At 38.9% G+C, this 25,437-nt stretch overlaps 1 protein-coding gene across 2 annotated transcripts in view; it reads left to right on the top strand.

Moving 5' to 3' along the window:
- The first annotated feature begins 384 nt into the window (after window positions 1–384).
- Window positions 385–25,437, top strand: part of ADAM10 (ADAM metallopeptidase domain 10) — a 43,661-nt gene continuing 18,608 nt past the window's right edge. Inside the window, exons 1-4 of one of the 2 annotated variants that reach the window (XM_041468981.1) lie at window positions 385–502; window positions 9,432–9,582; window positions 21,494–21,612; window positions 22,796–22,954. In XM_041468981.1, the coding sequence (XP_041324915.1) occupies window positions 412–502; window positions 9,432–9,582; window positions 21,494–21,612; window positions 22,796–22,954 (520 nt within the window). In that variant the 5' untranslated portion in view covers window positions 385–411. Of the gene's footprint in view, window positions 503–854; window positions 1,173–9,431; window positions 9,583–21,493; window positions 21,613–22,795; window positions 22,955–25,437 lie in introns of those variants that run through there. The other variant, XM_041468982.1, reaches the window with a different exon arrangement.

Genomic DNA, 25,437 nt, shown 5'->3' with positions numbered 1-25,437 from the left:
AGTAGTCTTGGGATGATAAGGTTTTATCCTCTCATTTTATTCTCAGCAGCTCTCTAATTTGAAATCTGTAAATACTTGCATCAGCTTCTGCAGCCTTACCTGAGGTACATTGACTGTAATTTTACATTCTGTGTGCATTTCCATAACACCTTCTCTCACCCGTATCAGTGACAGATGGAAGTTGTTTTTTATTCTGACACGACAATAGGAATGGAAAAGCACAAATATAAAGGGCTGACAGTAAACTGAGAAACTTGGCACAAACTCTAATATAAATAATAAATCTTTGAGATGGCACAGTTGGTAGAAGAATCAGCATAAGAGAGGAAACATTTTGTTCAGATGTCTCACATTTGTATTTCTATGGAAGGATTTTCCTGTACCCTTGAATTGTGAAGAGAGAGTCTCAGAATGACAAGTCCCTGCTCAGCGGGGACACTGCAGCGCTTCACAACATGTAGAGCATTGGGAGAAGTAGGTGACCTAAAACAAAACTCTAAAAGTAAGTAAATTAGCTTGTGCAAGGAAAAAATGTGTGTCTGGTAAGGGGATGAAGGAAACCAGAGCAAAACTCCAAAAGTAAATTAGTTCTGTGCAAGGGGTAGCCACGTATCCGGCGAGGGACAAAGCACAGCCCCGCTCAGTGCGCCCGCACCGGGCGTGGCGAAGGCTCCTAGCGCCGGCCCCGGGCGCGCCGGAAGCGGCGGGAGAGGCCCCGCCCCTCGTGCGGCTCCGCCCCTGGGCGTGTCCATGGGGACCCGCCCCTTCCGCCGAGTCCCGCCCCCTTGCGCGCGGGGCGGGGCGGGGCGTTCCGCGCGCTCTGGGCGTGTCTCGCGGCCCCGCCCCGCCGGCGGCGTCTGGCGCGCGCGCGGGCGGAGGGAGCGGCGGCGCGCGGAGCGGAGGGAGGGGGGGGCAGCGCTGCCGGGAGAGCCGTCGATCCCGGCCGATCTGCGGCCGTTCCGCGGCCGTTCCGTGGGCGGGAACAGTCCTCCGGAGCGGCGGGGGACAAAGCAGAGGGAGGCGCCCAGCTCGCCCCTCCCCATCCCGCCCGGCGCCGGTCTGGGGCGGATGTGCCGTGGGTAGGCGGCGGCGGCGGCGGGGCCTGCGCCCGGCGGAGATGGATCTGGCGGGGACGATAATCCTGCTGTGCTCCTGCGCGGCGGGCGCTGGAGGTGAGGAGCCGCCCGGCCTCGCGGGGCCCTGGTTTGGGGCCGTCTCCCTTCCTCTCTACCTCTTTCTTCTCTCTTTCTCTCTCCCCCCCGGCGCTCGGGGCCGGGGGCGGCGGGCCCCGCTCTCCGGGGCGCCCCGGTGCCAGGGCCGCGGCTGGGCCGCCAGCCGAGCTCCCCGTTCCGCCCGCCGCTCCAGCCTGCCCGGGCCTCTCCCCCGCCGCCCGGGGCCGGCCTGGCGTCCCCGCGCCTTCCCCGGGACTTTCCCCGCCGAGGACCGGCTCAGTTGCCCTCCGCTCTGCCTCTCCCTCGGGTCCTTCTCTCCGCGCTCGGCTGTGTTTGTTTTCCCCTCCCGGCTCCGCTTCCGTCCCTCAGGACTTCCCGCTCGGTCCCGGTGGCCGCTTCCCAGCTCCCTGCCGTCGCCCTCGCTTCTCTCTCCCCGAAACCAGGAAGGACGGGCAGGCGGAAAGTTCGGCTTAAGGAAATAAAAGAGGAGCCCGGGTTCTTCCCGAAGTGTGACCGTGCCTTCCAGGAGGGTCTCCGCTCTCCCAGGCCGGGACAAAACTCGCCTGTGTTTATGGGGACGTGTAACTGTATCGGCTCCCGTTAGGAATTGTTTCTCGGCATTAGGAACTGGGCAGTTTCTGCACTGCGCCTGGTAATGCTTAATTGATCAAATCATGGCAGGGAAAATAGTTTCGACTTTGTACAGAGAAAGAGTTTCGGGAAGGGTGGACTTGGGAGGGTGTTTCTAGAGAACTGTGGGTGGAACAACTGATAAAGACTTGTTTCCTCTGTTTCATTTGGCACCTCTCTGATTTATCTGGGCTCTGCCTTTGTGTGCATCAATATGTAGGTTTATTAACAAAGAAGTTAGCGCTAAATGCTGCTCTTCCACACACTGTCAAAAAGTAACATCAAACTATGGGAAACTTCGGTAGGTTGTACTTGTGGCTTAACCGTGAGAAAAAAAGCAGGGTGGTTTGCATGATCAGAAGCCATCCTGTTATTTATATGGTTAGGAGTGGGATGCACCAAAGAATTTAGGTTTTTCTTCGTAAATTCTTGTAAGCTACCGAGATATTTCAGATTTAATTGTTGGCATGCTTTCAAGGCGTCTTTGTTTTCTGAACTAAATGGTGTTGGCACAGAACTAACTCAAAATAATTAATTAACCAGTTGTTAGGGTTGTTTTCACTGTTTAATTCCAGGCAGGCAGTTGTGCCTTAAAAATCATAGAAAAATTTGAGGTGCAGTCCTCTAGATGTATGGAAGAAAGTTCATGAAATGTATTTCAGAAATTCCTGTTAACTTTTTTTTGAGAGAAAAATGGGCACCTTCAACATTTCTAGGCACTAGGAAGCGCACCTCACTATTAGTCGGTAGAAGTGCATGTCTTTGGTGTGTAGCAGTGCAGGTAAATCTTTAAAGAAAGATTAATAATGCTGGATAGAAATATAGTGATAATGCCAATACACATCTCTAAAATATCCAGTAGGACAATTTTGGTAAAAGTCTGAATGTAATTGTGAATGATTTGCCATAGTTCTGTGTTAAATGAAAAACAGACTTTTAAGTTTAAAGAAGGTCTGTTTTACCTATGTTCACATTTCTAGAGTTTTTATATACTGCCAATATGTTTATTTATTGAAAAATAGGGTTCTTCATTTGTGTATTTTTCCTTCTAGGCCGGCATTAATATCTGTGTGGAAAGGGCAGATTCATGATTCTTAAAGAAGTTACTGTGAGAGCAGTGCAAACTGGAAAGGACTGAAAAGAACCCAACAATTCACATTTCATTTATGTGCAGTGCATCTGGTCTCATTAATCTTACACAGATCTTGAAGCTAACATTTTACATTTATCTGTAAAGTTATCTGGTTTTAAGCCACATAGGTATTAAATAGTAATAATTTTGGAAATTTCATTAATCTGCACTTCAGAAATAATTAGGGGTTTGTATGTTTGGTCTAAGATTGGAGTATTTTTACGGGATACATGAGTTTGAACTCTTTCAGAATTACACAAGGCCTTGTGCCTGTGTACTGTGCAGGCACTCCACATATTCTGTTGTAATAGTCTTTAGATATAAAGGTATAGATTAAAAGAACCAACTGTAACGTTAGCTCACAGCTAAGTATGAATCATAAAATCAACTTGTGAAAAATGGTGCAGCATAATTTGTATGGTTTATTTGAGAAGGTTTAGTAAAATCTCTGTTTTCTTAAAAAAAATATTTTCTGTTGTTGTTTATATTGTTCTTAAAATTATGTGAAGGAAATGCAATCAAAAGCAATCAGTAGTGCTGCTGCACTGTGAAATGTTCTGCAGAGTCTGTCTTGGGCTTCTTCATAGCTTTTGGTAGGTTATGTCAGTGTGGTTAAAGCAGACACGTTCTCAGAAGTTTGGCCTAATAGGCCCAGAAACATTCTTGATCAGGTTTTGGTAATAGATAACTTCTAGTGTTTTCTCTGCTTTCTTTGCTTGCGCTGCATAAATATCACCTTCATAAAACCAATGGTCCAGCAGGTCAGTTTGAATACTGTTTAAATAGTATAAGAAGAAAAAGCCACACCATTTATTTTGTTTTCTTTCTGTTAGTAATTAGGGAAAGCTAGAATTTAGTTTCTGGTATATGGTGTCTACTTGAGATTGGATATATGTACCTTGACTTTTAAGAATTCTTTTTTTGAAAGTGAATCTCAGCATTTTCCCAACACTCCTGGCTTAAGGCATCTCTTCACTCACTGGTGCTGTCATGAATTTTGATGTGTGTGAAGTGGTGCTTAAGGTGGGTAATATTATTGGCAGCTTTTTGCAGCATGCTTTGTTGCACGTGATGAAGATGCATGCAGGTATATTAATCAGTACTTAATTATCCATACATAATGATGTTCGTAGAGGAGTGGAAATAACTAATTTAACCTCTCCTTCTACCTAAGGGTCATTAAAAAAAAAAAAAAGGAAAGAGCAATAGCAAACACAAAGGAGAACTCTTGAGGTCTCTGACAAGCTTGGATTTAAGATTTAAGAGTGACCTTGCTTTGGCTAGGCTGATGAAATGCTGAATATCATTGCAAATCTGTGATAAATAGTTTCTTGTCACCGGTGCAGCATGCTCTTTTTATGTTGCTAGGACTTCCAAGTTGTATCTTAGTGTCTTATGTTGGTGGATATTGAACTGCCTGTTTCCCAGTGAGCATAGGAGAAATTCTGCTTTTTTTCTGGACACATGGGGGAGTTGTGGGAAGGCATTTATGAGCTATCAGCATCTGAGTGATTTAGTTGTGTTCTTATTATAAATTGAGAAGAACAGTAGCCTTCATAAATATGGCAGCATTCAGCCTCCAACGTTTATTTGGAGTTTAAAATAAAGATATTATAGCTGAGACGGTGCCTAGTCAAGACAGCTGTCAGATGGTTGTTTCAGAAATGCCTATGGTAATTAAAAATAAATAAATAAAATCAGGTTTATAGGTGATTGCTTTGAAGTACTGTTGCCCAAAAGCTTCAGACTGCAGTTTGTTTATACCTTTAAAAGATCCAAAGTTTCATTTTTGCAGTATGGCATAGCTGCTGTGCTGAGTTCCTGCTGCCTGGTGGTCCTGCCCTGGCCATGCACTCCCACCTCTCCTCCTGGCATGAGAAGTCAATTCAAAGAAAAAAAAATTAATCAGTTCCTGCCAGATGTGTAACTAGAGTTGCTTTATTGAGCAAACTTAGGCCTGATAGGGAAGAAGAACTGGGACTTTCACAGGGTGGAGGAGAAGAGGGTCAATAAAAAGCAGACATCTGCTTGCCCTGGTGTTGCCATACTGTCTGACCGTGCCCTAAATGGAGGCCTCAGTGAAGGGAAATGATCCTGATTTGACTTCTTGATTACATGTTTTTCTTTCACCAAAAATTCACTTGACCAGAAGAGAGAATATTTTTTTCAGCAGAATCTAGTGCCAGTGCAAGGGAAGAATGGAAACAGAGTAGATGTAAAAGGGCAGCAGGGCCTGCCCTTCTGCTGGCAGTTTTGAAACAACAGCCTGAATAAATTCTTCAGAGGAGTCCAAGTCAGGAGGTATATGGTAGAATTTCTGCCTTGCTAAATCTGAATACAGTGTACATTCTTTAATGTCTCATGTAAATGGAGCTTTTTTGTAAGATAGATAAACTCTATGTTGAAAATAACTCGAAGCAAAAGTTGCTTTTATTATCTTAATTGAAATTATAATAATAATTCTCTACAAGATGTTTATCGCATGCTGGCATTTTAAATCTGCAAATTACTGATGATGCTTGCAGTAATAAGACTTGTCTGGTGAGTTAGCTTGGCTTCTGAAGCCAAGAAGACATATACTCTGTCAAGTATGTATATATGTGTATATGACAGACATATACTCTGTCAAGTTGCATTCTGTGTTTTTTTCCACCCCACTAGCAAACTTGAGTTGTGCTTGAGGAGCTGTTTGCATTTGTCATGCAAGTCTTAATCTGAGTAGTTTAATGCAAACTTCATCTTTTAGAAGAGTGCATGCTTGATTTATCCTCTTAAAGGAAGCTAAATGTTATTCTGTTTTATAATGATGTGTATACAATTAATAGATATTTATATTTACATGGGTAAACTTTCAGTACTGTTTATTACTAGTTGTGCATGGAGCTAGCTTCCATAAAAATGTCCTCCAGCATCTTCACAGACACTGAGATTAGTCTGATCAGCCTGTAATTCTCCAGGCCCTCCTCCTTGAAGATGAGGATGACATTTGTCAGGAGCTCCCCTCTAGAACAGTAACTTTTTAGAAAGGTGACGGAAGCCTTGAAGTGGTGTCAGCCAGCCCCCTCAGCACTCCTGGATGCATCCCACCTGATCCTGTGGCCTTGTGTATATCCAGGTGGCTGAAGTGTTCCCTTACTCCTGTCATCTGCTGCAGGTGCTGCTTCTCTCCTGCTACTGGGGAGGCTTTGTCTGGGGGAGAAGCTCTTCATGGTGTTCTCTGGGGAAATAACTGACCAGGGAATCATTTAGCACATACCACCAGACAACTGTTACATGTGTTTGCTTGCCTTGTGCCAGGAAGCTTACAGCTATAAAATCACATGGATGATCCAATTTAGCCTTTGCACAAGGCTGGTTACAAGGTGAGAGTACATGCCTCAGACTCCATACCTGTCCACTGGGATTTGTTTGTTCACAACAACAACAACTGTAGATACTTCACAGCTCTCTAGGGATCCCGAAGAGTTGTATATCTTCATACACAAAACATCTTTCACAGGAACTGACACACTGAGCCATTTGCCTAAATGCTCTGCTGGATTCTGTTTTAAGTCCTTCCTGGTGTTTGGTTCTAAGCTCGTGAGAGTAAAGCTTCGTTCCTGCAGGGAATTTGTCACAGGAAATGCCACATCTAGTTTAGCAAGTCTTTGGAAGACTATACTGTCAAGTTCAAAAGCCATCCCCTTGTCAGTCTTTGATGTCTGTATCCTAAAGGGTTTCTGTCTCCTAGCTTAGTGTTTAGGTGAAGTGTAATGTTGTTTTATTCCACCAGATTGCCTGGAAGGCATTGTGCTGTTTTGTTTTGTTGATGGCAACATGACACATGGAATTTGTGAAGTGGTTCCCACAAACTACATTTAGGTGTTCATGGTTCAGTGTTTCTTACTTCAGCCTTCCTGCCTGTATCCTTAATTGAAAAGATCTTTGTCATGCAATCTTTGTTAAAGAACCCCAAACCCCTAGATTTCTATTTACAGAAAATAACGGCAGTAGTTTGTAACACAGGTTGGGATCTGGTATGTGCTATCATAATGACTTCTTGTGGTGTGCCACTTCCAGATTCTGTGAAAGAGTTCTTCCTTTTTGATGCACTCTTCTAATTACAGAAACTGGAGCCAGCAGTTCTACCTGCCTCGCGTACCTCAGTTTAATGAACTTTTGCCTCAGAATCCTCTACGGATTCTTGTGTTACCAAGGCTGAGCTACTTATTAAACTACCTTTGTAAAGAAGACAATCTCTTTGATAGGTAGCTGGTTTGATTACAAGGAGCGTGTGATCAGTTGCAGACTTTGAATACTGTAGCAATGTTGATAAGGTTTCTGGAAGTGAAACTGTTCATTTTGAAGCATTAAGTCCCTTTTTGGAGAAGCCGTAATGCTCTAGGTGGTGTGCAGCTGCTCTGCTTAAGCAAGAAGAGAGCAGCAGGAGTGTTTGTGTTAAGTGTTTGCTATGAGAGTACTTAAAACATAAGGAGTTCTTTAAGTTTTGGAGAAAGGGAAAAGAAAGTGTTGTTTCCCTGTGTGATCATATCAAGTGTATTAATTTTTTGTTGCTGTTGTTAAGAAGAAATGTCTTTGCTTAAAACTCTCTGCTTTTCCATAGCAGGGAGAACAGTTATAAAACTTCTAATGTCAGTAGTCTTTTGCTGTCTTGTCACAGTAGTTAGCACTTAAAAACTATTCTTTGTGACTCAGTTAAATGCTGTCTCTCATCTTTTCACGTGGTCATGAGACCTGGATCGAGTGCCAAGTGTTATTGGGTCTTCAGTAAGTTGTCACAGTTAAAAAATTTTTTTTCTGGGTGCCTGAAGCTGTTCAAAGTATATCTTGCAATACTGAGAAGAAAAATGGTCTGTAACAATTTAAGGAGTGCATTATTACAAGCTTTCTACCACAAAAAATTTAAAGATGATTCTGAAGCACAGAAGTTTACACGTTCTGCAGTGTACTTACTCTCCAGTTTTGATCAAGTTCTTAATGCGAGTTTTTAACATAATAGTCTAGATCCAGGTTCACTTAACAATTAAAACTTTTTAAGTTTTAGCCTATATCAATTAATTTTAAAGCTTGTTTTCTTAAATGTTGACACTTCTGGGTCATACGCCTGGAATTGCAAAACATGTAGTCAGGCACATGTATATTGTGCATGATCTCAAGCCAATTTGGTTTGGTTTATAGAAGTTCTTGGGTTATAGGAGGTGTTATGGTTCATTTTGGAGAGATTATGTTGGAAGTGATGAGAGAAACAGCAGACACAGACAACATTCTTCATCCTCAAAACTCCTGCTAGTTACTGGAACTTTGTAATGGTCCTCCTGTGTATTACTGGAATTAGAATTAATGTAGACTTTCTTGAACCACACATTTTAAACATTTTAAGATGCCTAAGATGCTTTTCTTTCTGAGAGAGAATGGACATGTATTTTGAGACTAAGAGTGAGGGAAAATTAGAATGAAGTTTTGTTATTGGACTGTATTTGCAGTTAACAATGAATTGTCAACATTTGCAGAAGCCTACAGTACTATGAGAAAATTTGAATGTGATTTCTCTGCAGGATAGCATTAATTGAATTTTAAACAGATACAGTAAAATAATCTTGTGCACATGGCTGCTAAATGCAAGCAGTGCATTTGAAAGTATTAATTTACTTGGTCATCATTTTAGGTATCTGAAGAAAAATAGCATAGTGCCTGAGAACTAACATTTAGGTTGGTTTGAAGTTAAATTCATTATGAGATAGTATTGTTTCTTCTTGCATAATTCAGAGTTCTTCTGGTTTTCTCCACAAATTGTATTTTGGGGTTCTTTTAGTAATTAGTGTCTCTCTTCATCAGGATAGGAGGGTAAAAATCTTTGCCATTTCTGCCATGAACTCATATTAATATAAGTCATAAATAATACTCTAGAAGGAATTGTACAAAATAGACTGAACTGAATCTACATCTCTGGAGATACATTTTAATAAAACTTTTCCATGTGGCAGAGCATTCCATGTGATACAAAATGTGTTGCTAGGTGTCATGATTTGCTCTTAATTTCCCTGGATATTTCACATGTAGAATACAAACATTCTGAGCAGATAGTGTGGTGTCATGACCGCAGAGTGAAGTTGGAAGCAGAATTTCAGGGAACCTGAAGAGAGTTATTCAGCTGTTGTACTTCTTATTTTGAATCCGGAGTGCTTTTCTAAAACATCTCTCGAGCATTCCTGTTGACAGTGGTGTCATTGTGGGTAGTTTTGGAGTAAATGAACTATACTTGTTTTGATTGAAATTCAAGTGGAAGATGCTTTCCAAGGCCTGTCTGATGCCCTTGTAGCTGCAGATTTTGTGTCCTGTCTGTGGGACTAGAGTAGAATGACTGATCTGTACAAAGGAGAAAAATAAGTTAAAATGGGTATAATGTGGAATTTGGGTCCTTGCTACCAACTGCTTTGCAGCACAGGTCTGCCATGCCTGGTGGTATGGTTATAACCTTGCTTGTCTCTGTTTTTCAGGCCAGTATGGAAATCCTCTAAATAAGTACATTAGACACTATGAAGGACTGTCCTACGACGTGGATTTGTTACACCAAAAACACCAGCGTGCCAAAAGAGCAGTGTCACATGAAGAACAGTTTTTGCGCCTCGATTTCCATGCTCATGGAAGGTCAGTGATATTTTAAAAGGTGTTTGCTTTTAATATTTTATTCATGTGTTTTAGTTGTAGTGAAATGGAAAGGATGAAATACAACCACCAAAATAACATTAGCTACAATACACTACATTGCACTGTTTGCAGTTTCTATGAAGTATTTTCTCTCATGTCCTGTTTAGGTATGAAATTGTTACTTGCAAGCACTTCTTCAAACATCTGATGGTAACTGTTAATACAGTTGGAAGCTTAAATAATGGAATCATACTTGGAATAGAGTAGTAGTTGAATCTGAGTTTATAATGCAGTTTTGTGTTGCACATATAATTGTTTTTTTCTTCATAGTTTTCTTTTTCAAGAATTGTGCCAAACTGCCTGAGAAAATTTAATAGAGGAAAAATAACATTTCAAATTGCATTTGAAGCTGCAAAATAGGCCAAAAATGTTCTGTGTGTACTGATATCATCTGATTTTTTATGCTATTGCGAAATTTAGAAATTATTTGACATGGGGAAAGATGGTTACTGTTACAGGACATGCTTTGCCTTGTATTTAACATGTAAGATCCAGTACAAAGTTAGATGTTCAATGTGACCAACTGAAGTACAATTTCTAGGTTTTCACTTAGGAAAATCTCATTGCGATTTGGAATTGCCTGCTTTCTGTATAACCCAGGATAACAGGAAGAAAGCTATAGTATTTGTGTCTGTATCTTAGTTTCTGTGACTCCCTCCTTTGCAGCACCACTCTTAACATATTTCAGGAATGTGTGATGCCCTTCTTTTTCTTGTTATTTCAGTTGCAATTTAAGTATTTAGAACTTGATAAATAATTGTTAGCCATATGTTGAAACAAAAGAAGTTTAACAGAGAAAACAAAAAACCTGGGTCTCCAAAATCTGTTTGGGATTTTTTTTTTTTTGAGTAAGTGTTTTGGTTTTGTGCCAGCTTGTCATTTCTTCAGGGAATGAAGTGTTCCTGGAGGTTTCTGCTGTAATGACTGAATTTCAGTGCATGCTGCTGGAAGGTCAGCATTAGGGTTGTATTTCTAAATGCTGTAGAACTACAACCCAAATCCTGAATTTGAAGTCTTGTCCTTAAAACCATGTTTTCAAGTGTGATTTTTAGTCCAAGGAATTCTATTGTTTAAAGAAGAGTCATAGTGCTGCTCTCTGTGCTGTAACTTCACTGTCAGTCTCTAGTTTTCCCTTTTAAATTGTTCTAATAAACATGACTGCAGAGTAGAATGCTCCAGAGGCTCCCCACAGTGTAAACCTTGCTACTTTTAAATCTCCAGCGAGGTTGCAAGACAGTGAAGTACAGTTTGAGCCTAATGCTGCCACTTCTAAGCTGCAGGCTGGTGGATAATTTAAGCTCACTGAAGTGTGCACTGCTGCAGAGAGAAACAGGCCTAACCACATTCCCAGCATCATCCTTTTGCTAATACTGCTAGTGTTAAAGCCATGCAAGGAATAGCATCTGGGAATGAATCTATCTAAAAATTATTTGGAAAAAAAAATCAGTGTGACTTGAAGGGGTGATAGAAGAAGGATGAGACCACTCTTGCTGGGACCAGGCCACATTTCAGGCCACTTGAGCAGGTTCATACTGTCATTGGTAAACATTCCATAATAATCTTCTGTAAGATAGAGCTGCCAGCTTAGTCTGTGAGTTCTCTTTGTGGTGAGAGGGTGGGTTGGAAATCCTTATCCTGTGAAAATGGTAGTTGCACCCGGGATAATGTCTAGAAAAAAATTTCCTCTCTTACTTTACAGAGGAAGACCACACTTTAGTCAATCAGGTTTATAAATATTTTGGTAACAGCTACCTTTACGCATGAAGAAAAATGTTGGTGTTTATATGTGGAATTGATCATAAATCCCTTTGGTTTGAGGCACAAATCCATCATTAACTGAGGAGGCTGATTGGAAACTGACTGTAAGGTCAAACCAGTCCATAATCTAGGAGTTGGGTAGTTTCCTGTGGCACATCTAACACTTCCTGCTAAAGAGAGGGTAGTTGGCAGGATGTAAATTTAGTCCAAAGTTCCTGTTTATCAATTTGGATGTGTTCTTACAAAATATTTTCATTTCGCTTTAAATATGAATTAGGAAGGATCAAGTGAATTGGTTTTACTCCAGAGTCTGTTTATTTGCTGTGAAGGTGTGTAGCAGTTTTAGAAACTGTATAAATAGGATTGGCTTTTTGCAGTTGCAGCTGGTTTATTGTGAATAACTAAGTAATTTATGTCATAAATGAGAAGGACAAAATTAAACCTTTCTATCAGGCATTGGAGTTACTTTGTGTGAAGGTAGGAAATAAAGCTTTTGTAGAACACTTGAACAATGTAGATACAGGCCGTGGACTTTTAAAGTGCCGTGGCATTTAAAAACAGATGGTGAAACTTAAAGGCATTCAGTCAACATGAGAACTGAGGTTCTGAAAACTTATACCTGATCTTTTTTTGCATGGCCTTTTACCAAATGGTCCATTAGGGTTTGTCCAGGTGTAGTGGTTTATTGGCACACAGCTGTCCAAATTGCATCCCCATAACTTAATAAATACAGTAAACAGCTTCTACGTACGATGACTGAAATGACAGGCTTGTGTTTTGATTTGGATTCTGATGAAATGGCTGTGTTTTGTAGCCAGGAAACAATGGAAAAGCTGTCCTAATATTTACTGCTGTTCTCTGCTGGCAGCAGCAAGTGAAGCTGGGCCACAGTGGTTCTCAGGCTGTCTCTCTGTGACCACTTGGAACTTTTAAACTTCATCTTTTGGTGTGTGCCAAAGGAAGCACCTGCTGCTCACGTGGCCAGTCAAGATGGGAAAGTGATTTGGCTGCTTATTTTTTAGTGAGGTTAATTGGTTCTTCTGTTCAGTGTAGAGGCAAATTTGCTTTAAGGAGGAGGAGTGCAGAACTAAGCAGCAGTGGTGAGAGGGAGGATGCAGTACCAGCCTTTTCAGTGGCAGTGCTGACATATGCCAGATAAGCATTCTTCAGACTTACAGTTTCATTGTCCAGAAAATGGCTGGCAGCTACCAGTATTTTAAGATTGTGTAAGTAGCATCTGTTCTTTTCAGTGGGCTGTTTAAATTTAAGAACTATATCTCATAGTACCCTTCTGTTGAAAAAGGAAAAAATAAAAACACCATTTAAATATTACATATTTATACCAAATTAAAGGGACCACTTAACTATGGGCTAATAGTTAAATAATGAAATAGATACTGAAATGATGGAATTAAACCCAAAGCCGCCTTTTTTCTTACCAGATTTAGTAATTCTGCAAATGAATGTATAATGTGCCATCACTGAGAAACTTTCTCTGTTTAACTTTCATCTGAAAGTTGGATGCCACACAATATACTGCTCAGAATAGAAATTTTTCAAAATCTTTGTTTGGTAATATAAAATACAACTTCTTATGGTAAATGCAATGAACTAGACTGAACCAGCCACACTGTTCAATGCTGAAATGCTAACTTAGTAGGACAATTAAAATTGCTGAAACTGAGCTACAAATCCTTATTAATTCTTTTTAATAATAAGCCATGTATGAGATTAATCAGCATTAGTGCTTCCCCAGTGGTGTAAAATGTGTTTATTTCTGTAATGCTTCAACTTGGAAGGAATATGAAGGTTTGCAACGATCCTGGTTGTGTGTGACAGCTCTTGCACCTGCCAGTTCATATTGAGTGTTCTAGTGTGATTTAATTTACGGTGCTCTTTGAGTCCAAGGAAGGCTCACACAAAGTTAATAAATGCACAGTATTAATACCAGGAACTTGGTTAATATAAAACAGTTTTTGAACACACCCCACAGCCCTTCCCCCCAAAAAGCAAAATACAGCAGACTCCCCAAAAATACATGGATTGATTGAAAGAAGAACAATGCCTTTGGCACTGGCTTGAGATACAGTGAAGCATTTTAAATAGAGTAACTTCCTTTTGCATGTCAAGGTAATGTCAATAGTTTCAAAAAGGAAGTTGAGACATCACTCAAACTGACATTGGATTTTTTCTGTCTTCACCTGATCACAAAATGTGCACTTGCACTTGTTCACTTACTGGACACAACTCTTCCCTGCAGAGTAACTGGAAAGTTTTCTTCCCTTTTTCAGTAGAAATATTTGCAATATATTAATCATAGAATGTCTTGATCTGAATTCCTATCCACTGTAGAATGTCAGAAATATGCAGAATACTTCATAGTAATTTTGAGGACAAAGCTTAAAAAACTTGGATGATGTCTGATATTGTAACTGTACTTCTTTACCTAGTGACAGAACTGGGAATTCCTGAGATGCATTCCTGCATTCAGAAGGGAAAAAAATATGTCTGTGGATTGCTTAACTCTATTTTCAGTCAGACTTTTATTTAATACATTACTAATAACTCATGCTTTCTAATTCTTTGCTTGATCCTGTTAATTGTCCATCCACACCCTCTTTCAGCACCCCTAGATTAGTTGATGACTCTTGCTTGGGAAAGGTGCCCACACAACTTGAGTGAACAGTTGAATTTTCAAGTGGTACTTAACACATGGTAACACCTACTTATTATTAAATTAAGGATATGTCAATAATTTCTTTAAGATGTTTTACAGTTTAGCTACATTTTTTCTGTAGATTTTACCCAAAATTCTGTTTTTTTGAGAAATATTGTAAGTTGTTCAGACATGTTTGTAGGATCATATGGTCTGTACATGGTCCTTATAGGAAAACTGTGGACCACAAAATTTCAGTTCTTAATTAAGTAAGTCTGAGGGTTTTTTTTTCAATTCTTGATTCTGTAGTAATCTGTAATCCTTCATATTGCCCTCGTTACTCAGAGCTGGGAAGTGTGTTTGAACATCATTGTTTGCCATATTTGAGTAGGTTATGAAAACAAAGGAGGATACCTGCAGAGAAATACTTAATAAGCTGAATTTTTGAAGTGGTGTTCTGAGCATGCTGCCATGCTGAGATGGACTGAAGTAACTGAGCTAGTTACTCTTGCATTGAAGAGGACTTTATATTGTCAACTTAAGGTTTTTATTACACTAATGTTCTTTTTATGGCTTTTAATTTAAGTACTTTTTAAATTGTCTATACAGCACAGTGCTCAATTCATGAAATGGGTCTGCCTTCTATGTTCTATGAGCCTGTCAGAACAAAAAGCAAATTCAGTATTACTGAACTAATCTGAAAATGTATGTTGTGTCTCATTCAATTCCATGTGCACTTAAACACACCCCTAAACAGCTCAACTTCTAAAGTAGGTTGGTTTAGCCATCATCAAACAGAACCTACTGGTTGCCTTTGTGAGACTTGGGAAAATAATTTTCATTAATTTTACTAAGTGAATTTTTTACAAGATTCACTTACTGCAACTCATTTTAGGCTGTCCTGAATTTGAAAAAAAAAAAAATTATGTCTTTAGTTCTTACTGTAGTCTTTTTAGTATTATTCACTGCTCTGTGGCAATTCTTCAATCACTACCTATCAATTGGACCTTTTAAGTTCTATACCTTGGCAGATAAGTTGTCAGACAAGACACCTGTGAATCAGGTATCACTTCCTACACCTGTTTTGTCAAAAAAAAAACAAACCCAAAACCAAGCCCACCCTATGCTGGTGCTTGTAGGTAAAGCAGTTTTATTTTGCACAGAATTGGGAAGCAGGGTCCTAGGTTCTTACACATTTTTTAGCTGAAATGAAGTAAAAAAAATTCTGGAGGCTGAATCTGTGGGTTAAATGTCTTGCATTTTATGAGTTTAAATACAGAGAGCTGGATTATGTGTAGCCCTCAGGAAAAAAAGGCATTTGATGATTGACTTGGGTTTGTGTGGGAGACACGTGGTACAATGGTGTTGGACTGGTTGGGCAGCCCAGCTGAGGTGCAGCATTTCCACTGTACTGCTTAAATTGGTATTAATGGTTTGCAGCTCTACTCCCTGGCCAGCAAACTTTGGGAGACACAGCCATGCTCTGAAAAAGTCATGTTCTTAAAATGTATATTTAAATGAATGTACCTAAGCTATGTGCTCATATTATCAGCTAGTGGATTTATCTTCTGTGTCCTTACTTGTTTAACTAAGAAAGCTTCTTTCCTAACTACTTCCATAGTTTGAATTCAGGTAGTAACTTTGCTTGTGCTTGTATTCTAGTACATCTTTACCTGTTTTCTGATTTTTGATATCTTATTTTTGTTAGAACATGGCATTGCATATAAATAGTCAACTTCATGTAAATACAAATGAGAAGTTATTTTCACTAAACAGGAAACCGGGAAGTTCTGTACTGAACTTCCCAAAGAAGTTTTACTGAAAGTGTGGTGGGGGGGGAAGTCAACCTTGGGTAAAGGCTGTTCTGCCTTTAAAATCTGTACACTGTCCTCTTCAGGACAGAGAGATACTTTCTCCGATTGTAAATTAGCCAACATGTAGCTTCTTGTAATCCTACTTGGATGGTTTCTGTTATCTGAGCTAGCTTGTGTTTGCAGCAATGCATATCAAGAGTAATCAGTGGGAAATGCTTTGGAGTGAAGGCTGCATCCTCATTGTAGTGTTCTAGAATACCAAGTTTAGCAAGTCTGACTTCAGAAGGTCAGGAAAGACATCTGAATAACCACAAGTGTCATCCTAGAGGTGCTAATGGAAAACAAACATAAGTTTCAAGCATTCTAGCTGGGATGGCTGAGTGTTGAAACACTGTAGGGATTGGGATTTACATAAACACTTACTAGGGGATGATTCTGTGTGCATCTAGGTGGATCAAAGAGAGTGATAAACCTGGAGACCCTATCATGTGCTGCTTCAAAGATAAGTTAGTGTAACTAGCAGGACTGTGGGAATTATCAATTAAGTGATAAAGTATGTTGTGTGGGTTTAATTGTAAGTTAAAACAATGAAAAAAAAAGCCTTCAAGTGTAATGGTTCTGTAGAATTGTGGGTAGTATAAATCCAGTATTAGGTTGGTAAGCTGCCTTCTGTTCACTGTAGCTCAGAGCTGGAATGAGTCTGACAGTCTTGTGGGAACTGAGTGCATTGCGGGATGCCTTATAGAAGCAGTTAGAAGGAAGAGCTCAAGTTATTATCCCTGTCCATTTATAGGCTCCCCCTTCCATTTTTCCAAGAAGAGAGTCTTTGAGTTTTTAGGTAGGAAAAGTAAGGATAAAAGACTTGCACTTCAAGCAGAGCAGTATTTTCTAGATGCTGTCTTGTGAGGAGGGTGATGGAGCCATGGCTGCGAGGATTTTTCTGGTTCCTACTGGGAAGAAAAGACTGTGAGCCTAAAAATGGACCGTCCTGTCACCCTGATTTTTTAAGATTTTCTAAGCCTTCTGATGTTTGCATTCTTGTAGCAAACTTTCTCACACGCTTTCTGTAAATAACTTATTGTTTTGCATTCTTTTATAGAAGAGGAGAAATTTGATAGACTGTTGATTTGTCCAGTGTCATTGGAGAGGTGGCACTTTCACCCTCCAATCCACTGTCACCTTTAAAAATCTGTAAATGTTAAAATCAAAAAATGAATTTCCCCTTTTACCTTGAGAACAATGTGTTCGTGTCGTGTTTTTTCGTGTCCTATAGTGACACTGTCCTTGTACTGGAGTCATGTTACATTCTGCTGCCAACTCATCCCCTTCAATTTCCTTTCCCCAGCCACTTCTTTCAGCTCTGGAGTAACTCCTCCAACTCGTTTTTTCCCTTTCTCTTTTCTCAACAACCTCCTCTGGTCACTTAATGATTCTGTGGGCCTGTCACCAGTTACAGCAGTTTGACTGAGGAAAGGCAGAAAAGGGAAAGCACCAAGTGTCCTCTTTGTATGCCAGATATCAGCTTTTTCTGCCAGTTGTGTGCAAGTCTGCAGCCTTGGTACCAGTTACCCAATATACTGGACATTGCATTGTGGTGAAATCACTGATCTTAGAAGGTAACTCTTAACATTAAAAAGAAATGGAATAATAGATTATGCATTAACTCTTGCATGTAAGCCTTTATACACCCTTTACCAAATGTTGGCAGTGTATAAACATGGCTTGTTTGTTTTTTGGTTTTTTTCTTTCAAGTACCTGCTCTGATTAGAGCTTAGGATAACATAACTTGAACCCATGGGAAAGTACTGGGTCTTAGCTAAGTGTGATGCCCTCAACTATAATTTTTCTTTAATTATGACTGATTTGCTGTGTTTCTTGCATATTTGCCATAGTCCCCCTTAAGTAAGCTAAAGAGAAATAAAAATCTACTTCATGATAGTCTTTTGGGTACTGCCATTAATATATAAAATGCAGTTTATTATCAAAGCAGATTATATCATTTTATATGTGTGTATACATTTAAAAGTTTTTGCCAAAATTCAGTGTACAACCAAGTGGGCAACCATACAGTAACTGAGTAGTGTTCCCTTAGCATATCAGTTTTCAGATCTGTGGAAAACAGAAGCAGTAACAAATAACCAAGGTCAAAACTTAGTCTTAATTGATTTAATTCTGTTCTAGAGATCACTACTGCTGGGAAGTGTCTTGTATGAGGTAGAAAGTGTGTAAATAAAAGAGGCATTATTTTTCTGAAATTAATTAATCTTCTGCCCAGTGTGTTTCTAGGCTAAGGAATAGCTTAGCTTGCACTAAGAATTTGGTGCATGCTGTAGAAATTGTAATTGTCAAAAGGCTTATTTGAAGCTTCTCGTCCCTTCCATTGTGGATAATTTAGAAACCATATTCAGTAATTGTATAGACAAATTCATTTAACTTCCCCAGTCTCCTGTCCTCAGAAGAATCATGAAGTTACTGGGTTTAAGCCAGGGTAGAATTTATGTTTGAAGTTTGGTGATGTGCTAAAGTTGTTAATTATTGGAAGCAGAGATGAAGAGATGCTTGTTTACTCCTCCACCCTCCCCAGCCCTTTTCCTCCCCACAGTCCCAAGCTGTCTCTTCCCTCCTTTGGTGGGGGAGAAGTAAAGGAGTATTTGTCAATTTTTCATTATTAAGAAGGTGAACAGTTTATACAGATTATCCTGTTCTCATCAAGCATGTTTGAATGACTAAGAAAAGACCTGTTTAAAAATAGCTGAGAGAAGATCAGGTTATCTAATAGTTTAACTATGTTAAGAAATCAAATAGAGAAATGCTAGTGTGAAGCACAGCTGAGTTTTTTTTTGTATTTGTAATAATTCTCTAATCCTGCATATAGAGCCCATTTTATTAAAAGATAGATAACCAGCAATGTGAGTTAGACTCTTTCATGTTTATTATGTAGCAATGTGGAAAGCAAGGAGAGGGAAAAAATTAAAGCAGAATAAATAGAGGCTTCCTAAACTTTAAACTGGTGAAACTTTTAATTTGCTACTTATAACTTCTAAGAGTCCATTTTGAAGTGACATACAGATAATGTTGACAGAAGGGTATCCCACAGAAGGAACAACCATTCCCAGCTTCATTTAACTCCACTGAGCCCCTCTTTCCCACCAAAAGCAAGCCCTGGAGTGTCGGATGTGTAGGCAAATCTCAAGGCTGGCCCTAAAGTATGGCTAGGTGGCCACCAAGGGTAGCCCATGACTGCACCACCATTGTCCTGCTGGTTTGTAAGGGTGAGAGCATCCCCTGAGGATGCCCTGGGTGGCTGCACAAATCAGGCCTAGGGCTCATCCATCCGTGGTCTTGGGGTTGCACTAAGCTTAGCTTGGTAAATTACCAGCTTTCAGGCTGAGATCACGTCCTGGGGTTTCCCCCACTTTGCCAGTATAGATGGGAGTTAATACATCAGAAGTCCTGCATTCTCTTGCACTGTGTACTTCAAAGCCTTACAAAATTGCTGATGCAGTTGAGTGTTAAGAGACAACTTCTCCTCAGTTTTATTTGCAACATACATGAATACAACCAGAAAAATGTAATTTTAAAGAAATGGTGTATACATTTCTGAAAGAAAAGTGCTATATAGGGTGAGGGTTTTTTCCCAAAAAACAACTTCCTTTCATGAGGAAAGGTAAGAAGTCTTCTATCAAATACTGGAGAAGAGAGGAGAGATTCTAATGGGTCCCAGATTTCTTGCCATTTAACTTCAGTTCAAATGCACTGAGAGTCTGATTCATCCTTCAGTGTGACAGCTCAGTTACGGGGAAAGCTCAAAACTGGAGCTCAAATCTGTGTAACACCCTGAGCAGTGTATTACATCCAAAGTGAGTATAACTTTTTCAGGTACTTAAATGAAGTTCATCATATTGTCATCAGTGTTGGTTTAATTTCTTTCTGCCTGTTTATTTTTAACTTCTGCCCAGGAGAGCCACATAAAGTGGCTGCAAGTCTCTGCATTGCCCACCACCCCACCCTCAAAAAACTTGGGTAATCTTGGGTAGTCCTGCCATGTGTCTCTGGATTGCTTGTTCATGTTATTTCCTCTTCCTCATGAACGTCTGGGTTGCCAAAGGACTGTTGTGGCAGAGGTAGTAAAAAGACGAACTTGAAGAACAGTAGTTCTTATTTCTTGTCTCAGTGATGCCAGTATCTGGGTGCACAGTGAACTGTTCCTTCCTTTGTAACAGGAGGATCTTCCTGATAAAATACATCTCTACTGAGCTGTGGCAGGAGCACTGCTGGGCTTGGCACAAAGCCTGAGTCTCAGGGAATTGCAGAAGTTTAATCTTCCCCATCTGCCAGCCACATCTCAAGAGTTTCATAACCTCGTAGTAGATACCTGTGACACACTGCCAGAGGAGAGTACTTGCTTTGAAGCTTTATTAACACTGGCAGTAATAATAAATATAGTTTGATTGTGAAATGCTGTTTGCATTATAGCATAGTCAACATGAGTCACTACAGCCCTTCCCAGGTTTTAAGTGTAGGCAAGACTTTTTTTGATCTTGAAGTTTGCATCTTAATGTTTCAAAATACTTAGAACTATGGTGTCATATTTAATGTGCAGGTGGAAACTGAAGATACACTTTGTGTATGCTTCAGCTCATTAGTAAAAAGTAACTACATTTAATAAACTTTACACTATGGCTCTTAATTGCCTGGGTTATTTCATTGGTGGCATACTTGGATACTAACTTTCACTGTGAAGGTCAGCTCTGCTGGTCATGGTTTTTAGATGAAGACTCAAATCCAAAAGTACTCGACTTACCAGAGTTACTTTTTGTGTAACAAATTGGTGGCAAAACTATAATATTCCTTCAATTTCATCATTGTGTGGAGAAGGAAAAATATAGGAAGAAAATCAAGACTAAAATAGGAATGGTTGAAGTTTCAGCAACTTCGTGATCTGTATTTGCACAAATGTTTGTACAAAATTTAAGAGAATACCAAATGAAATTCTGAAGCAAGCTAATGGCTGCTACAGGTATGAATTCATATAATGTCAGGTGTTTTAAAACACTTTGGTTATGTTGCTTGCTTGAATGAAACTCCTGTTGTCATACAAGCAAACTGTGTCATATAGAGATTGGCAGTAGGATTTACATTAAAGTATGCAGTGTTGCAACTGAACCCAATCATTTAGTGAATAGAGCTGTTTCCACTGATGTTCAGGTAACTCTACCAGTTTGAGTATATTTATTAGATGTTGTTGACTGTCTTATTTTTTGAATTTCACTTGAAACATTGATTAACTCTCCTACATTCATTTAAGTTATTTAAATCTTAGGTGTCATCAATAAAAGTAAAATAAGTGAAAGCTGCTTTTATCTGTTCTGCTTCACAGTGCTGTAAAGTAAAATAGTTGCATTTTTCCTAAGCTGCTTGAATGTCTTCTGAAGAACTGGGAGCAAGTGTATAGTCCAAGTCTAGTCTAGTCTAATTCTTGTACAGTAAAAACATTTTCTACAGATAAATTTTACAAGGTCTGCAGATTGTTTGCACAAAAATGTTGTTTTGAAGTACTTTTTTTAGTGCTCTTGTAGCTGAAGCTCAAAGCCAATTTACTATCTTGTTTTATTCATTTTAGACAGTTCAACCTTCGAATGAAGAGAGATACATCTCTTTTTAGTGATGACTTTAAAGTAGAAATATCGAACCAAGTAATTGATTATGATACCTCCCATATTTACACTGGACACATTTATGGTAAGTATAACCCTTTAAAATGGATGAAAGTGTAGCAGTTGTAAACAGGAATTTTCTAATAGTATGTGGAGAAAATTAGTATCAGTATTATTAGACTATTGTTAAACTTTAATAATGCATCTAACACATTTAAACTCCCATCTGCTTTTATATATGAGTCACACTTAAATGAGTATTTTATCTAATAATTTTCATACCCATAAAACTTGAATTTCAAATCTGTTTAGAAACATACTCTTCATAGAAGTCTGATGCATTTAAAAAAAAGAGAGAAAAGTTGTATACATTGAAGAAAAAAGAAATAAGGTGCCATTTTTAGTTTAAAGGAGTAAAAGGAATATAGAGTTACCATCATTAAGGGTAATATATCTGATTTTAGTAAATACAAAAGATAAAATTGATTAAAAATGAAGAAGAATTATAGAATTAAAAACAGATGGAAAGAAGAAATGGATTAAGATTTACTCTTCCCCTCTTTGTACTGCTTGTTTGGTTTTCCTGAAGGTCTTTCTAAGCCATTTTCTGCAGTCTTGAAGTGAGCATTTTCAACTTTGAAAAATAATAAACACAGGGCTTCGTATGCATCTAGGCAGACCAATTTACCAGTTATTTTGAGTAGGTCAGAAGGCTTTTTGATAGTGTGATTCTGAATTTTCCTCAATGGAGGAGTATATAAATATTGTTTTAGCAGAATCATCTTTCATCCTTTATATGGGAAAGGCTGTTGGGATGCTTCATGTTGTAGCAGTCAGTGATTAAACTTTGGCAGTTGTACTTTCCCTGATTGTAACTGTTTCAAGTACAAATTCATTCTATGCAGATTTAAACCTGGCTACAGTTTTAAGAGGATTATGCTTGAAGAGAAAAATGGATGTCTTGAATTTAGGGAAGTCCTTCTTTGAAAGCTTTCAAAGTTGTGTATATGCTCTGATTTTATTATTTACTATTTCTAATTGTATGAAGGGAAGTATAAGGATAGGATTTGACTATAGAATTACATGCTGTGTATGTACCAGCTTTAAAATAGAGAGTTGAATTCTTCATTTATGCACCTGATTGGGAAGCTGCTGGACTTAGTGACTGTGATTTTGGTGTAACTGTTTGTCTTAGTGATGGATAATCTTAGTCTTAAAAAGGATTTTTGAAGGGTATAAAAAAGCTAATTCACTTTGTCCCTTAACAGGTGAGCAGGGAAGTTTTACTCATGGGTCTGTTATTGATGGAAAATTTGAAGGATTCATCCAAACTCACAGTGGGACCTTTTATATTGAGCCAGCAGAGAGATACATAAAGGACAGAAACCTACCATTCCACTCTGTCATTTATCATGAAGATGATATCAGTGAGTACTTCCATTTTGTGCCACAGATGAAATATTTTTTTTATTAAATGTCAAAACCTGTATGCCATTTGTAAGCATCAAATGAGACTTTGGCTTGTGTATGACACTGTAAATCATGCTGTTCTCAAGTGATTCATATACAGTTAAGCTGTGAGAGAGATTTATGGCAAACCAAAGTCAGTCTTTATTCTGCCATTTTAAGAAATCTGTAGTAGTCAGGCTTAACTGTGCAAGCACTACATTTCCTACCCAATGGATACAAGTTTCTTTGAAAAATACATTCTTAAAATGATCTATACTGATCGTTCTTCCATGTGATCTGGAAAATACAAGATAATTAAACTTCAAGTGACTCAATAATTACGTGACATTTGTGTGAAATAAAAGCTTCCCCTGCATGCGTTTCTTACATGTGCATTCAGAGAGCTCTTAAGAAAAGATGGTGGCACCCACTATGTCCCATTTTCCACAATAGCTGATTGAAGTGCACAGAGAATAGTACTTAAATTTGACAAGAATAGCCCCAGAAATCTGGCTTCAGTTGCAAATGCTCAGAAGGATGGAAAAGTACCATGAAATACTTCTATGTCTTCAGAACTGATGCCCCAGAGTTCTCATATGCTTTACCTGCCTATTTATGATCAGTCTTCAGATGTAATACAAATCAGTTTTGTTTGATGCTTAAGTTATACTGAACCTCAGAAGTACTGCAATAAAGTTGTGATTCCAAGTTTGAATCCTTCAAGGATCAAGGAGGTATCAAAGGTAAATGTTACCAGTGTCAGTTTAAGACTTAACTTTTGATTATTGAAGCTAATAAACTGTCTTTCCAGCTAACTTCAGGATGTCAGACTTGCTTAAAAATCAATTTAAACTATAACTTCATTTAAAAACATGTCCCATTAGGCCACTGTGCAAACCCTAGAAGACTTGAGTCTGAAATCTCATTTGGAATTGGATGAGGAGGCTTGGATTAGATCACTAGAAATTACCTGAACCACTCTGATAATGATATATGTATAAACCATTTTCAAAGTATGTCATAATGAGACTGCATTGTGAAAAGAAGTGTCAAAGAATAGGAAGTTAGATGAGGAAAATTTCTGACTGTGATTTGACTTTGTATATTATAATTTTCTCGGTGCTGTAAGCCAGTGAAAAAAACAGGGTTATTGCATATTACTCTCCTTGATTACTTCTCTTGTGTGAATGCAGTGAAGAGAAGTGATCTTTCTCTACTAAAAACTCAGCAAATTTGGGTGGGTTTTTTGTATTTTACTTTCAGTGGCAGTATGTGTGCTGGCTCCGAGTATATTAAAATTGCTGTGAGCTAGCAAATATGTTTGTCGTTCCTGTTATCTCATTCTGTAAATATGATTACTAACCCAAAAGCAAATAGAATTTCCATAATTTTAAAGAGCTTGTGAACAAAAGCATTTACTGGATTTGTGAACAGTATTTGTTTTCTGACTAAGTGTTTATTTTCCCGGTGCTTACAAGACTCATACTTAAGAATAATTTTACAGGATAACATTCCATATTTTTGATTCTCAGAGAGAAGCTGCAGCATGAGCTACATTTTCATCTCTACAGAGCATTGCTGGTCAGTTCAGCTGGGGGGAAGTCAGTTCAAAGGGGAGAAGGCAGTTTTCCTTGTTAGCTGCAGTTAGAGTATTACTGGCTTTGCTGCTGGAGCAGGAAAGTAGTGAGGGAAAAGTAATATAAAAGTTACAAAAGTCTGGTGTGGAACTGTAAGATACATCTTTCATAACATTTCTGTGAATAATTCACACATACTTCTGAGTTTTGTGTTGCATCTTACAGATCTCACTGAACAGTTCAGTTCACTGCTTGCTAGTGGAAATGTTGGACTTCTACTTATGTAGGACTTTGTGTAAATAAGTCACTGTCAGCTTCATAAAGGGTTTTATTAACTAACCCTGTTGTTGAAAAGAGGGGGAGGAGGAAAGAAAGCAACATAAGGCAGTGATGTGCCCAGTTTTCAAAGGTTGAGACAAGCAAGAAGGTTGTCTCATGTCCCAGTTCCTTATGCTGTGAATACTGAGTGACTAAAAATACTCTTCACTGTTATTGAATACTGACTGAAATAGAACTGTGCCTTAAAGAAGCAGATAAATTGATTTTAGGAAAGTTGCTATTGCTGTTTTTTTAGGAGTGATCTCTGTTGGAAGAGTAAATGGATTGTTTTGGGAACTGAAAAAAGTAATGTTGAAATTGGTTCTTACTAATGTCTTATAAAATGAATGGGAGCAGGGTATGTTGGGGTGGTTTTAATTATTCAGGTATTGATTGTGGTATTGGTATGTCTTACATCATTTTTCCTCTTGAATCTAGTGCATCAAAACCCTCAGTTAGAAACAAAATCAGATTGTCAGAGGGGATGGTGTAAATCTATTCTGGTGAGGCTCATTAAAGCAGCAGTACAGTATGGCTTCCAAGTCGCCAAGTGAGTGAACACTGCT

Source organism: Pyrgilauda ruficollis, unplaced genomic scaffold, assembly GCF_017590135.1.
Source record: "Pyrgilauda ruficollis isolate IOZ18807 unplaced genomic scaffold, ASM1759013v1 scaffold23, whole genome shotgun sequence".
NCBI lineage: Eukaryota > Metazoa > Chordata > Aves > Passeriformes > Passeridae > Pyrgilauda > Pyrgilauda ruficollis.
The sequence above is the reverse complement of the archived record's forward strand: the minus strand, read 5'-3'. Positions and strand labels throughout refer to the sequence as shown.